This window comes from Typopeltis vanoorti, chromosome 2 (assembly GCF_054136105.1).
Source record: "Typopeltis vanoorti isolate ZY-2024b chromosome 2, IOZ_Tvanoo_1.0, whole genome shotgun sequence".
NCBI classification, from domain to species: domain Eukaryota; kingdom Metazoa; phylum Arthropoda; class Arachnida; order Uropygi; family Thelyphonidae; genus Typopeltis; species Typopeltis vanoorti.
The window spans coordinates 84,477,418-84,490,935 of NC_143550.1; the positions used below are offsets into that span (position 1 = coordinate 84,477,418).

General features: G+C 34.4%; 1 protein-coding gene across 1 annotated transcript in view; it reads right to left on the minus strand.

Moving 5' to 3' along the window:
• The window catches only part of LOC150109219 (uncharacterized), a 672,102-nt gene that overhangs the window by 415,149 nt on the left and 243,435 nt on the right, over positions 1 to 13,518 (minus strand). The window contains exon 15 of the mRNA XM_090401856.1: positions 12,333 to 12,426. Within this exon, the coding sequence (XP_090257982.1) occupies positions 12,333 to 12,426 (94 nt within the window). The remainder of the gene's footprint in view (positions 1 to 12,332; positions 12,427 to 13,518) is intronic.

Sequence of the window (13,518 nt, forward strand, 5' to 3'; positions counted from 1 at the left end):
CATTCATAGCTGCATCTCGGTTGTTTATAACAAGAAACGCAGTTCCTTGTTCTATGCTGGGTAACTGGATGCTTAGTTCTATTGGATAGACTAAAAATATACAAATTATTTTTATTTTTGTTTTCTCCTTCTATGGTACAATTTTCAATGTTAGGACAAAATAAGATATCCTCATACTTTCTTCAATTAAATATTGCATTATCACCTAAACCAATGTAATTTTTATTTTTTTTTGTTCTAATTTTTCTAATCACTCAGTTGACAATACATTTTATTTAATTTAACTTAATTCAAGATAATTATTTGAAATATTAAAAAAAAGGGTGTCGATGTTCCAAATTATGTTATTTTTATATTTCATAGAAACGGATTGTCTTAAGGACAATCCGTGTAGTATTCTATGAAAGTATCTCAGTGGGGGGGGGGGGGTCCATAATCTCCGTTAGCTTACGGTCTATTACTGGACAGAAAGGAATATTAACAAATATATCCAAGACACAATTCATTTCTGAGATGGTAAGTAGCAGCATTAAGGACATGCTTTGACAACTTTGCTTTATAGATAAATAATATGAAAATATTTAATCATATCACTAAATTTATTTTCTTTATATCATAATCTACAGTTCATTGCGATTTAACGTTTTTGGTTTCATTGTATAATTGATCATTAGATATTGAAATAAGTGGTTATGAGGTAAATTGATATGTTTATATTTTCTGTTAGTTTCAATATTATGCTCCAATTTTAAAGTGATACTTTTGCTTATAGTCATCATCATCATCAGATTCCTGCCATGTACCCTCAAGGGGTGTACAGGATATGACAGTACTACATGAAAAAATTACATCATTACTAACTTCCTATCTACAATTTTCCTCCAAATCAGTCTGTTACTTGTCAAGACTCCAACATTATCAGATCTTATATTTCTATCGTCTAAGGCACTTTGTACCGTATCAATCCACCTATATCTTGGTCTTCCTCTGGGTCGTTTTCCTGCCAACCTGGCAGAGAACACTTGTTTTGCTAATCTTTCCTCTCCCATTCTATTTAAGTGACCATACCATCTGAGATTAGCTCTGCTAACGCATTCCTGGATGCTGACAATGTCAAGTTCTTTCCTAATATCCTCATTTTTAATATGATATTGCCATTGATGCCATCTGTTCACGCCTCTAATCTTTCTCAGAACTCTCATATCTGCGGTCTCTAGTCTTTGGTCAAGTGTTTTACTTCTGACCCAGCTCTCAGATCCATAAGTTAAAACTGGTTTGAACACAGTCTTGTATACAGCTAATTTAGTGTTCCGACTAATTTCTTTCTTATTCCATATGAATTTATTCAATTGACTTCCCACGATACCAGCTTTGCTGATTCTGTTGTCTATTTCTATATTTAGTTTACCATCTTCAGTAAAAATTGTGCCTAAGTAGCTGAAATGTTTTACTTGTTCCACAGGTTCTCCATTCACAACACAGTTGACATTTTCAATGATTCTGCCTATTTTCATTGTCTTTGTCTTTTTATTGCTGACCTTCATACCATATCTATTACAACAGCTATTCAATTTAGTCAGAGAATCTTGCAGACTTGTAGCGGATTTATTTAGAAGTATAACATCATCAGCATAAAGCAAAGAGCTGACATTAACATCTCCAATTTTGATATCAGGTTAAATACCACATTCCTTCATAATGTCATCCATATAGATAATGAATAACAGAGGGGATAATGTACATCCTTGTCTCACACCAGATTTAACATTAAACCATCTTCCTGTACTTCCTTCAATTCTAACTGCTGACTCACAACTCACATAAAGACTAAGTATTGCTTGATATAATGCCCAATTGACACCATATAAGTGTAGCGTATTGAATAGCTTCTCTCTTGGCACCTTGTCATATGCCTTTTCCAAATCGACAAAACTTAAATACAGATCTTTGTTATATTCCCATGCTTTCTCGACTATTTGTCGTAAAGTGAAGATCTGATCCTGACAGCCTCTATTTGGCCTGAATCCAGCTTGTTCTTCACCAAGCTTTTCTTCCACAATTCTTCTCAACCGTTTCTCAAGTATACTTGCATAGATCTTGCCAGGAACACTCAGTAGGGAAATACCTCTGTAATTCTCACATGCAGTTTTATTTCCCTTTTTATATATGGGTACTATGAGAGCTCTACTCCAATCATCAGGAATTCGTCCCTCTGTCCAGGCTTTCTGAACTATGCAGTGCAGCCACTGTAAGACTCTTATACCACCATACTTCAGCATTTCTGGTCGAATATCATCTACTCCTGCTGCCTTTCCACATTTCAAGCCTTTGATGGCTTTTTCTACTTCAAGTATGGATATGTATTTCTGACTGCATGCCTGGTCAGTGTTTTTTATCACTGTGCTGTCATCACTGCTTGTTTCATTTAGCAGTTTTTCAAAGTAATTACTCCATACTTCAAGGATATCTTTTTCTCCTGTTTTCATTTCACCTTTATCATCTCTAATTCCTTTTACAGCACTCTTTCCTCCATTTCTAAGCTTCTTCAACAACTTCCAGAATATTTTGCCACCTTCTTGATATTTATTTTCTATATTCTTGCCAAAGTCTTCCCATGACTTTTGTTTAGCTAGTTTTACACACTGTTTAGCTTTCTTACATTTGTCTCTGTATTCTGTAAGAGTAAAAGCTGACTTATTTGCCAGGAACTTTTGATATGCTTTCTTCTTTTCCTTCACTGCCTCTTTAACTTCCTGTGTCCACCAGGGAGTGCTGATTTTTTTATCTTTGCACACAACCTCACCACATGCCTCTCTGGCAGAATCAATCAATGTTTCCTTCAGAGTTTGCCACTGAATCTCCAAGGTTTGATTCCTGTTCTCAAACTCTTTCATTTTCTTTTCAATAATATTTCTGTATTTTAGTCTACAGTTTACATCTGAGGGCTACTCAACTTTTATTCGCTTTAAAACTTTCTTACATGTTATTCTTTTCAATATGAAATTCAATTTTATCCTGCTCAAGACTAAATAGTGATCACTTCCAATTTCAAATCCTCTGTACACTCTGGTGTCCTGCACCACGGAGAAAACATCATTATCAACAATAACATAGTCAATGAGACTTTCCTTATTCCTAGCCTCTTCTCTCCATGTGAATTTGTGCACATTTTTATGTTGGAACATGGTGTTAGTAATAACCAGTCCATGTCCTGAGCAGAAATCCAACAGATATTTGCCATTATTATTAGCTTTGCTCTTTTCTCCAAATTTTCCCAAAATATTTTTGTATGTCTCACAATCATTTCCTACTCTACTATTTAGATCCCCAACAAGGACCAACTTTTCCTTTTTCATTGTGTCAGTTGCTTTTTCTAAAGCCTCAAAAAATTCCTCCACTTCTACCTTAGTAGAACCTTCTGTGGGACCATAGGCACAAATAAGTCTCATTGTCCAGTTCCCCATTCTCATATTTGCCCACATTACTCTACTTGAGACTGACTACCATTCAAGAAGATTAGCCTCGTATTTTGTGTTGAATACTATGGCTACTCCTTCTTTTCCTTGATTGTTATTGCCTGAATATAACATTTTGTATTTATTGCTCAGAAAGATCTCACCAGTGTTGGTCTTTTTTGTTTCAGTCACCCCTATTATGTCGATCTGGTACTTATCTAATTCTAATTAGATAAGTACCAGATTGCTTATAGTCTATCATTCAAAATATGTATAGGTGCATGTGTCGAATGTGAAATTTCTTTTTCATAGTTTTTACAAAAGAAATAGAACTGAACTCGTATATCACCTTTGATGGCTTAACCCCCCCCCCCACAACACTATCATAAACCCAAAGATTGCTATGAAACATAGCTGCAATTTTTATTTAATTTGTTTTTTCCACAGTAATTGTTCAACATAACTTAATTTTTCGATACAGAAACTAGGTTGTGATTATTATAAATTAGCAAATTATAAATCAGAAAATATACATATTATTTCCTGATTATTATGAATCAAGAAATTATGTGATATTGGAAAATTTAGAAAATTAATATTTAAAAATACTATTTTGATATTGCATCCAACAAATGCAATATCAAAATAAAATGTTTTTAATCAATCCGGAAAATGGAACAACAATAAAACAAGAAATTTCTGCCTGTAAGATATTCAGCTATTACTTGGCGCTATTTAATGTACTGCCTACTGGGATGTGTTCTTTCTTCTGTTTCTCAGTGGGGGGGGGAGGTCTGTAATCTCTGTTAGCTTACAGTCTATTACTGGACAGAAAGGAATATTAACAAATATATCCAAGACACAATTCATTTCTGAGATGGTAAGTAGCAGCATTAACATTCAGGGTAAGAAAAGGAAAGTTCACAATTTGGAACATTTGCCTTTCGAGCAGGGAAATGATGACGAGGAAATTTTTCTAGCTCTGAAGATAGTGATTCTGCCTCTAGTTCAGATATGTTTTCATGCAGATGGGTGATCGCCACTGAATGAACACCAACTTGTCCACAGTTTCCATTCATAGATAAGCCAGGAATTACTGAAGACTGAATCGTGCAATATTTTAAGCTCATTCCATCTATTTTTTGATGATGATATTCTTTCCTTCATAGTGGTACTTTTACTCTAAGAGATAAGCTTAGGTGTTTATGGTTATTCATGACTTATTTTTCACGATATTAACAACACCACAAACACTTTTATCAACAAAGATGTTTTATTAGCGCTTATATTTCGCTGATTTTCATCTCAGCATCATCAGAGCACAACACACATGTAAACGCAACAGTGAGTGAGTGAAACAATATAATTGCAAAAGGCAAAAGATCTAAAGTCCTATTTTTTGGCGCCTTCTAACGGGGGGGAAAAAAAAAAAAAAAAAAAAAAAAAACCAGCAGTTATCCAGGAGTTTTTCTTAGGATAACTGTCTCCCAAATTTTTGGCAAATTAATGCAACCATATTTGTTAAGGTTGGGAGAATTCTTCAAAGCCATTGCTGACTCAAAAAATAATCTTTGAGATCTATAACGACTCCTAAATAGCACATTCGTTTTCCTCCATCTGATCCTGCGTGAAGTCCAAAGCGTGGTCTGCCAGTCCCGACTTGCCATAGTAATAGTAGCGAATGTATCTTTCATGTTATTCCAGGCGGATGTTCACTGATCTTCCTGTTTGCCCATAATAGGCCAAGTCATAGTCACATGGAACTTCATACACTCCTGGGTGTGCTAAAGGGTGAAGTTTATCCTTAGGCGAGCAGATCAGAGTTGCCAGCTTGACATGAGGTTTGAAGGTGGTGCGAAGGCCATCTTTGGCAATCTTTTCCGATGTACCTCTGATAAAGGGTGGTACCTTTACACTTGCCAACATCTTCAGTATACTTTGGAGCCAAATAGATATCAATATGCTCCTTATATTTATAGGGCTCTTGAAATGCATTAGTCTACAGACTGGATTCTGAACATGCCCATGTTTTGTGATGTTATGATTGAGAAACAATTGCGTCTCATCATGAAGTATTTGCAGTTTCAGAATAATGGTCTGGTTGGCCGAGTGGTTAGCGTAATTGCTCTTCAGCCAAAAGGGTGTAAGTTTGAATCCCATCGTGGGCATGGATGTTTGTGATTGTCTGTGAAAATACTAATAGTGGTGGTCGGCTGTAGATGGCGTTGGTGTAGATGATGAAGGTAGTTGCAGTTGGTAGAGACAAGGGTGTAGAGTAGGTACCCTCCCTTGATGAGTCTTGGACTCCCTGGAGATGTTATGTAATAATAATAATAATGAAGAATATAATCAGGCAACATATCCTTGCTCAGTCCTCAACTAAATTTATGATTTTCTGCTAAAAATTCATCAGAAATATAGATCATTATACATTCCTAAGAGAGACTTGAGTATTGATGAAAGACTCTCATGGCATTCAAAGGCAGACTGAAATGTAAGCAGTATATTTCCAAAAAGAAAGCAAAGTATGGAGTAAAATTTTTTATGCTTTATGAATCACAAATTGGATATCTTTGGGATTTCAAACCTTATGTGGGAAAACTGACTGTAATCGAGCATAATAAATATTTGGATCTCTCCTTGTCGATGGGTGCAGTAATGCAGTTACTAGACCCTTTACTAAGGAAAGATTACTGCGTTACAATGGATAACTACTATGTGTGTCCTGAACTTGCCAATTTGCTTTGATAGTATCATACAAATAGTTATGGTACTGTATATGCAAAAAAAAAAAAAAAAAAGCGAGATATGCCTCCAGATTTGACATTAGGAAAGCTATTGAAGTGGAAAATGCTAACTTATTTTTATTTTTGTAGAAAATCATATTTCATAGAATACTACATAGATTGTCTTAAGGACATGCTTTGACAACTTTGCTTTATAAATAAATAATATGAAAATATTTATATCATATCACTAAATTTTTTTTTTTATATCATAATTTGCAGTTCTCATGCAGAGTTATCATATCATAACTCTGTCTCTATTCCCTGCACAATCCATCAATGAAATCTGTGAAAAAGCATGGTTTCAAGAAAAACAAACCCACTGCTGTATATGCAAATACGGATACTAGGGGTGAATTTGATTTGATCAGCAGCAGCATTTGTAAAATATTACAAAAAAAAGTGTCTGGACATATATTGGATTTTTGTTATTTGGAGCAGTCTAGATTACAAAACAGAAATCGCAAAAGCATTGCTACAAGCATATGCTTGTACTTCAGTAAGCAGAAAAAGAGCCTTCCAGACTTCTAATGTTGAATACTGCTAACTAACCATTTTCCCCCAAACCTCTAACACTCACAGCTAATTAAAACAAAACAAAACAAACAAAAAAAAAACTACACACAAATGTATGCTATAACAAATTTATAAAAAATCAGAAAGGACACAATAATATGGTGTCCTGAATGTAAAACTGCTTTGTTCATTCACCATCGTTTTAGGGTGTTTCATACTGTTCAAGATTTTTGATTATAACAAATAAGTAAGTGAGCTAATACCATCTATAATCAGTTGAAGAGGAATATTAAGGCATTCCATATGGAATGCCCAAAGTACACTAAACTAATGATCCTCTTCAACCGATTATAGATGGTATTACTCACCTACTTATTTGTGTGATCAAAACATTTTGCTAATCTTCTAAAGGAGTACATTAGACACCCAGATGCCTGATTCAAAAATATGCAGCACTTTGTAAAAAACTAGGAGAAATTTCTATCTCACCAATGGACATTCTAGCTAGTCTGGATATTGTATCATTATTCACAAATGTTCCTGTAGACGAAGTTATGGCACTTATAATCTTGTCCCTCAGGACATCGCTCAACTATTTAAACAGTGTCTCAATTCAATTTTTTTCTGATGGAAAGGGAAAATCTACAAACAACTTTCGGGCTTCGCAATGGGAAATCCTCTTTCTCCTCCCTGTATGGACTTATTCATGGAAAAACTTCGAAAAAGATGTTTTGTTATCTAGAAATCCTGAACCATCACTTTGGTGGAGATATGTAGATGACATAATCATAATATGGAAATACAGCATGGCTGAGTTATCAGATTTTCTGGCATCTATTAACTCCTTCCTCCATAAACTCAAATTCACTTTAGAACTTGAAAATGAAGGAAAATTACCTTTCTAGATGTTCTAATTATGAAAAATGCAGATGTAGGCATTTCTCTTGGAGTGTATCATAAGCCAACTCATACAGGTCGTTATCTACATTTCTCCTCGTTGCACCATATTTCACAAAAATTAGATATTGCATATACTCACGGTGGCCAAACTGCGGCTCGCGAGCCACATATGGCTCTTCTTAAGTTTTATTGCTGCTCAACTAACAAATAAAAAATATTTATAATTTTTCTTAATTTTCTATTGTTTTTGCATTTTTGGAAATTATGGAGACAACTACCGTGTTTGAATAAAAACTTTAGTTTACTATTACTAAAATTTTACAATTCGACGTTTCGACCTTTATGTTAAGGTCATCTTCTGGAGCGTACAATTATACACAGGAAACAAGCTATACTACAATCATACTGGTTCGTTAAAGACACTGACTAACCGCTACCACAATTGTTGGCCTGACCTCTGGTGGAAAAAAAAAAAAAAAAAAAAAAAATTATACATCAACGCTAAAGTCCTATTATTTGTGTTGTCTACTATATACATATATTAACATTATATTAACATCATTCCAGCCAGTTGGAGTGGAATGGTTTCTAATAATAGCAGATTGGCTAGAGTCCTGACTTGTGTTGAATCTTTCAAATTAGGTTGGCTGAATGTGTGCCATCCAGATCCTTGGAATTTTCATACCATCTTTATTGTTGATATTTGGGTGGTTTATCAGGATTTCGCAGGATTCTTTAAATTTTCTTTCGTACCATGTTTTTGTACGGTGTAGGGAGCAGGTTTTTTGGAAATTATGGAGACAACTACCATGTTTGAATAAAAACTTTAGTTTACTATTACTAAAATTTTACAATTCGACGTTTCGACCTTTATGTTAAGGTCATCTTCTGGAGCGTACAATTATACACAGGAAACAAGCTATACTACAATCATACTGGTTCGTTAAAGACACTGACTAACCGCTACCACAATTGTTGGCCTGACCTCTGGTGGAAAAAAAAAAAAAAAAAAAAAAATATACATCAACGCTAAAGTCCTATTATTTGTGTTGTCTACTATATACATATATTAACATTATATTAACATCATTCCAGCCAGTTCGAGTGGAATGGTTTCTAATAATAGCAGATTGGCTAGAGTCCTGACTTGTGTTGAATCTTTCAAATTAGGTTGGCTGAATGTGTGCCATCCAGATCCTTGGAATTTTCATACCATCTTTATTGTTGATATTTGTGTGGTTTATCAGGATTTCGCAGGATCACATCGCAACACATCAATCACATTGTCCCTTAAATGCATTTCTCTCAACCACACACCAACCTGATTTACAAAGTGGTACCTCCTCCCCAACCAACAGGCTGCAGGTTCAAATCATATTATGGACATTGATGTTTGTGATTGTCTTTAGATGGGAGATAAATTTCATCACCCAGTGTGAGACCATCTTCCTGTTTATTGGAGGCCTGCATTAATTTGATGTTTGGTCGCCAGAGCAGAGTTTTCAGACTATGTAAAAAAATAAAATAAAATTTAATAAAAAAATAATTATTATTGCCGGCCTGGTTGGCTGAGTGGTTAGCATATTCACTCTCCAGCCAAAAGGCTGTGGGTTCGAATCCTGCCATGAGTTTGTGATTGTCTGTGAAAAATACTATTGGTAGTGATGGGCAGTAGATGGCAGTAGACCAATCCTCATAAGGAGCATTCCACAGACCTGCAATTTTTTCAATAAGCTGTGCATGTGTATGCATACACACCTGTCAAAAAAAAAAAGGAATATACATGCATAGTAACTGTGCACACAAAAAATACAAGTCGTGTATTGTGGAAGAATGAAGTGACTAATATTAATGATGTAAGGAAAGACAGCAAAAGTGATCTGGAGAATATGGGTGGAAGGAGTGAATGATAGCGTGTAAAATATAAATTAGAACAAGAAAGAAGTGGCTGAAAGTAATGTGGATGATGATCTTTTAGTAAGGAGAGAGAGAGAGAGTATTGAGCATTCTTCGTAGGACAAAAACAGAAGCTAGAGCAACTGGAGAAATGATTGCCATGTGATACAGCAAGAGAGTGAATGAAAGAAAAAGTGAGTAGGAATGTACAAATGCAAGAAACTGGGATTAAGGAAAAGGTGTGTAGATTTCATGATAAGAGAAATTGATGAAAGCATGTTTCCCAAGTGTCAAGATTAAGGATAATAGTGAAGGTATTAGTTTGCTGCAAAAAGAAGTAGTGAAAGAGTTGTTTGTTTTGGCAGGAACAGGTGATTTGAAAGGTGAGAAATGTGCAATGAGATAAGATATCAAAGATTATTGAAAGAAGTGAAAGTGAAGAGTAAGAAAGTAAAGATTGTGAGTCTGCTGCTTTCATATAATGGTGTAAAAATAGTCATAATTTAAAATTATGAATCTTTTTACAATTGTTTCTTTATGTTAGTATACTATTAATTTCGGTTTCGTAACATATATGACTGGCAGTTGTGATCTGCCCAATATTGATATGTTGAAATGAAATTTTTTCCACTTGGTTATACTATAAATTAAAGATACCAAGAAATTATATACTTAGTTTAATCCTTTATCCAAGTGTGAGCAACAAGTTTGCACTGAACTATTTTCAGAATTGGGGCAACTCGTATAAAGAAGCTAATGACTTCACATCACTTATATGAGTTGCCCCAGTCCTGAAAATAGTTCACGTGCAAACTTGTTTGCTTACACTTGGATAAAGGATTAAACCAAGTATATAATTTCTCATCATCATCAAATTCCTGCCATGTACCCTCAAGGGGTGTACAGGATATGATAGTACTACATGAAAAAAAATTACATCATTACTAACTTCCTATCTACAATTTTCCTCCAAATCAGTCTGTTATTTGTCAAGACTCCAACATTATCAGATCTTATATTTCTATCGTCTAAGGCACTTTATACCGTATCCATCCACCTATATCTTGGTCTTCCCCTGGGTCGTTTTGCTGCTAACCTGGCAGAGAACACTTGTTTTGCTAATCTTTCTTCGCCCATCCCATTCTGTTTAAGTGACCATACCTCCTGAAATTAGCTCTGCTAACGCATTCCTGGATGTTGACAATGTCAAGTTCTTTGCTAATATCCTCATTTTTAATACGATATTGCCATTGATGCCATCTGTTCACGCCTATAATCTTTCTCAGGACTCTCATATCTGCGGTCTCTAGTCTTTGGTCAAGTGTTTTATGTCTGACCCAGCTCTCAGATCCATAAGTTAAAACTGGTTTGAACACTGTCTTATATACAGCTAATTTAGTGTTCTGACTAATTTCTCTCTTATTCCATATGAATTTATTCAATTGACTTTCCACCATACCAGCTTTACTGATTCTGTTGTCTATTTCTATATTTAATTTACCATCTTCACTAAAAATCGTGCCTAAGTAGCTAAAATGTTTTACTTGTTCCACAGGTTCTCCATTCACAACACAGTTGATATTTTCAATGATTTTGCCTGTTTTCATTGTCTTTGTCTTTTTAGTGCTGACCTCCATACCATATCTACAGGGTGTTCGGGATAAATTTGACATATTTATAATTAATTATATTTTTCCGTAAGTTACATGTATTAACACACACTTCTCTTCATTTAAAAGTTTGGACCCTTCTTCATTCATATACAAGATGTCAGAAAGGATGGATAGCTGGAACCCACCTGAATCATGGAAGAGAATAACTTCTATCATGATGATTCGTGCCCGCCATCAAAATAAGGATATTACGACTGCTGCCCAATGCTCCCTGAATACAGTAAAAACAATCAGGCATGAACTAGAGACTTTCAATGGTGACTACGAGGATGTAGCAAGAAGAAAGATCCCTAGCAGACGATCTGATTGCGTTCGTACAGCAGAATTCCTCGCAAATCTGCAGGAACAGGTGTTGAAGAACCCTGGCATTGGAATTCGGGCTTTGTTCGTGGAGTTGCTAACTGTAGTCAAGCCCTGGATAACAAGGGTAGCCAATGGTAGGCCGTATGTATGGCAGCAGGATTCGGCCCCTTGCCACACCTCTGGGAAAAGTCAAAAATGGTTGTCTGAAAATTTCTACGACTTCACCAGTCCAAATGTTTGGCCTCCAAACTCCCCAGACCTTAACCCCATGGATTATTTTGTATGGGGCGCAGTTGAAAAAGACACCAATCGCACTTCCAGTAATACAAAAGCCCAGTTAATGGATAAAATTAAAACAGTTTTTGCGGCCCTTCCCAGGGAGACTGTAGCATCAGCTTGTTCGAGGTTCCGAAGCAGAATTGAAGCTGTGATCGATGCTAATGGTGGTTATTTTGAGTAAATCTTGTTGATAGTATTGTAATTAACTCTGCCTGTAATGTTTTTTTGTCAATTCATTAAATTTAATAGATACAAAGAAGATTTTCTTTTTCCTTACGAAACTGTCAAATTTATCCCGAACACCCTGTATTCATCCTAATTCGCCTACAATACTATACTATACTGTGCTCCAGGTTTGAAATATTTTGAAGGTAGAATTAACATGGGAACAAAGAAAAGGAAAAATACAAGTTTTCCTTTTCTTTGTGCATTTATTATTATGAATGCAAATTTTTTATTCTTTTCATGTTTATTTCATTACCAATTAACAATTTTATATTTATGTGGAGAAACTAGATATCTACCTTTGCATATAGCTCTGTTCTCTCAGATTCTAATCGTGAAATAGTCTCTCTCATTCTACTAAGGTCTCCCTCTAATTCTTTAAGTTTTGTTTCTCTGTAAACAAACAAAAAATACAAATGAGTATTAATTAACCAACAAACCAACATGATGTAAATAGAATGCGTTGAATTTTATCTATTTGTAAAATATTTACATAAATATTTTACAAATGCAGTGCATTTCAAATAAAATTAAATTAAAAACCCACAACATTTAGATGATTCAGAAGTACTAACAATGATCTCTTCATACATAAAAGAACAGGCATATTATTTCTTCATAAATGAATGTTTACCTCCACTTGAAGGTAAACATTAATTTTATTAATGTTTTTTTATTAAACATTAATGTCATGACCACATCCGATCTATACCTATCTTAGCTTCATAAATCTTAAATAACTTTCTTCTTGATGCCAAGATTGCCTCCTCCTTTTCTTGAAAAAAAAAAAAAAAAAGGGTAGCAAATCCTCTAAATTCTTTTTTTTTTACTATTGTGCCTTTTGGTGCAGCTGTCTTCAGGACCATCTTGCTGTCTCTTCACCTTAGTTTTCCTCTGCTCCTTTCTTGTTGGTAATCAGTTACTTTTTTTTTTTCTTGCATTATTTCTACGACTTTTCCATTCTTCTTTTTGTTTTTTGATACAACAATCAATTTCAGTTATTTACAATTTTTCTAGTTTGCATGTTCCTAATTTCTTGTGTTAATGTCTCTCTCTCTAATGTCTAATTCCTTTGCACATTTTAATTTCTGCAGTATCTCATTGTTTTGTGTTTATTATAGATTTGTTATTTGTGTGTATATTCTTAATTAGTTCTGAAACTGGTGTTAGTATTTTTATCTTTAGTGTGGTTATTATATCATTTAGCATTATTTCAAATGATGTATTATGGAATAAATTTAAGACTATATCATGAAAAGTCAAATTGTTTAATACTTGTAAAATAGGCAATTTTTTTATCAGTTTTACAGTTGTTTTTTTTTTTTTTTTCTCCCTGAGAAGAATTAATCTTCTGTAATATATTTTGACTGATTTTTCAGTTTCAATGTATTGCATATGCTTCCTAATAGTATATTTCTTGAGATATGGCAATATTAAAATAATACCATAAATATTTTTATCATCATCAGACCTCTATGGAGCCAA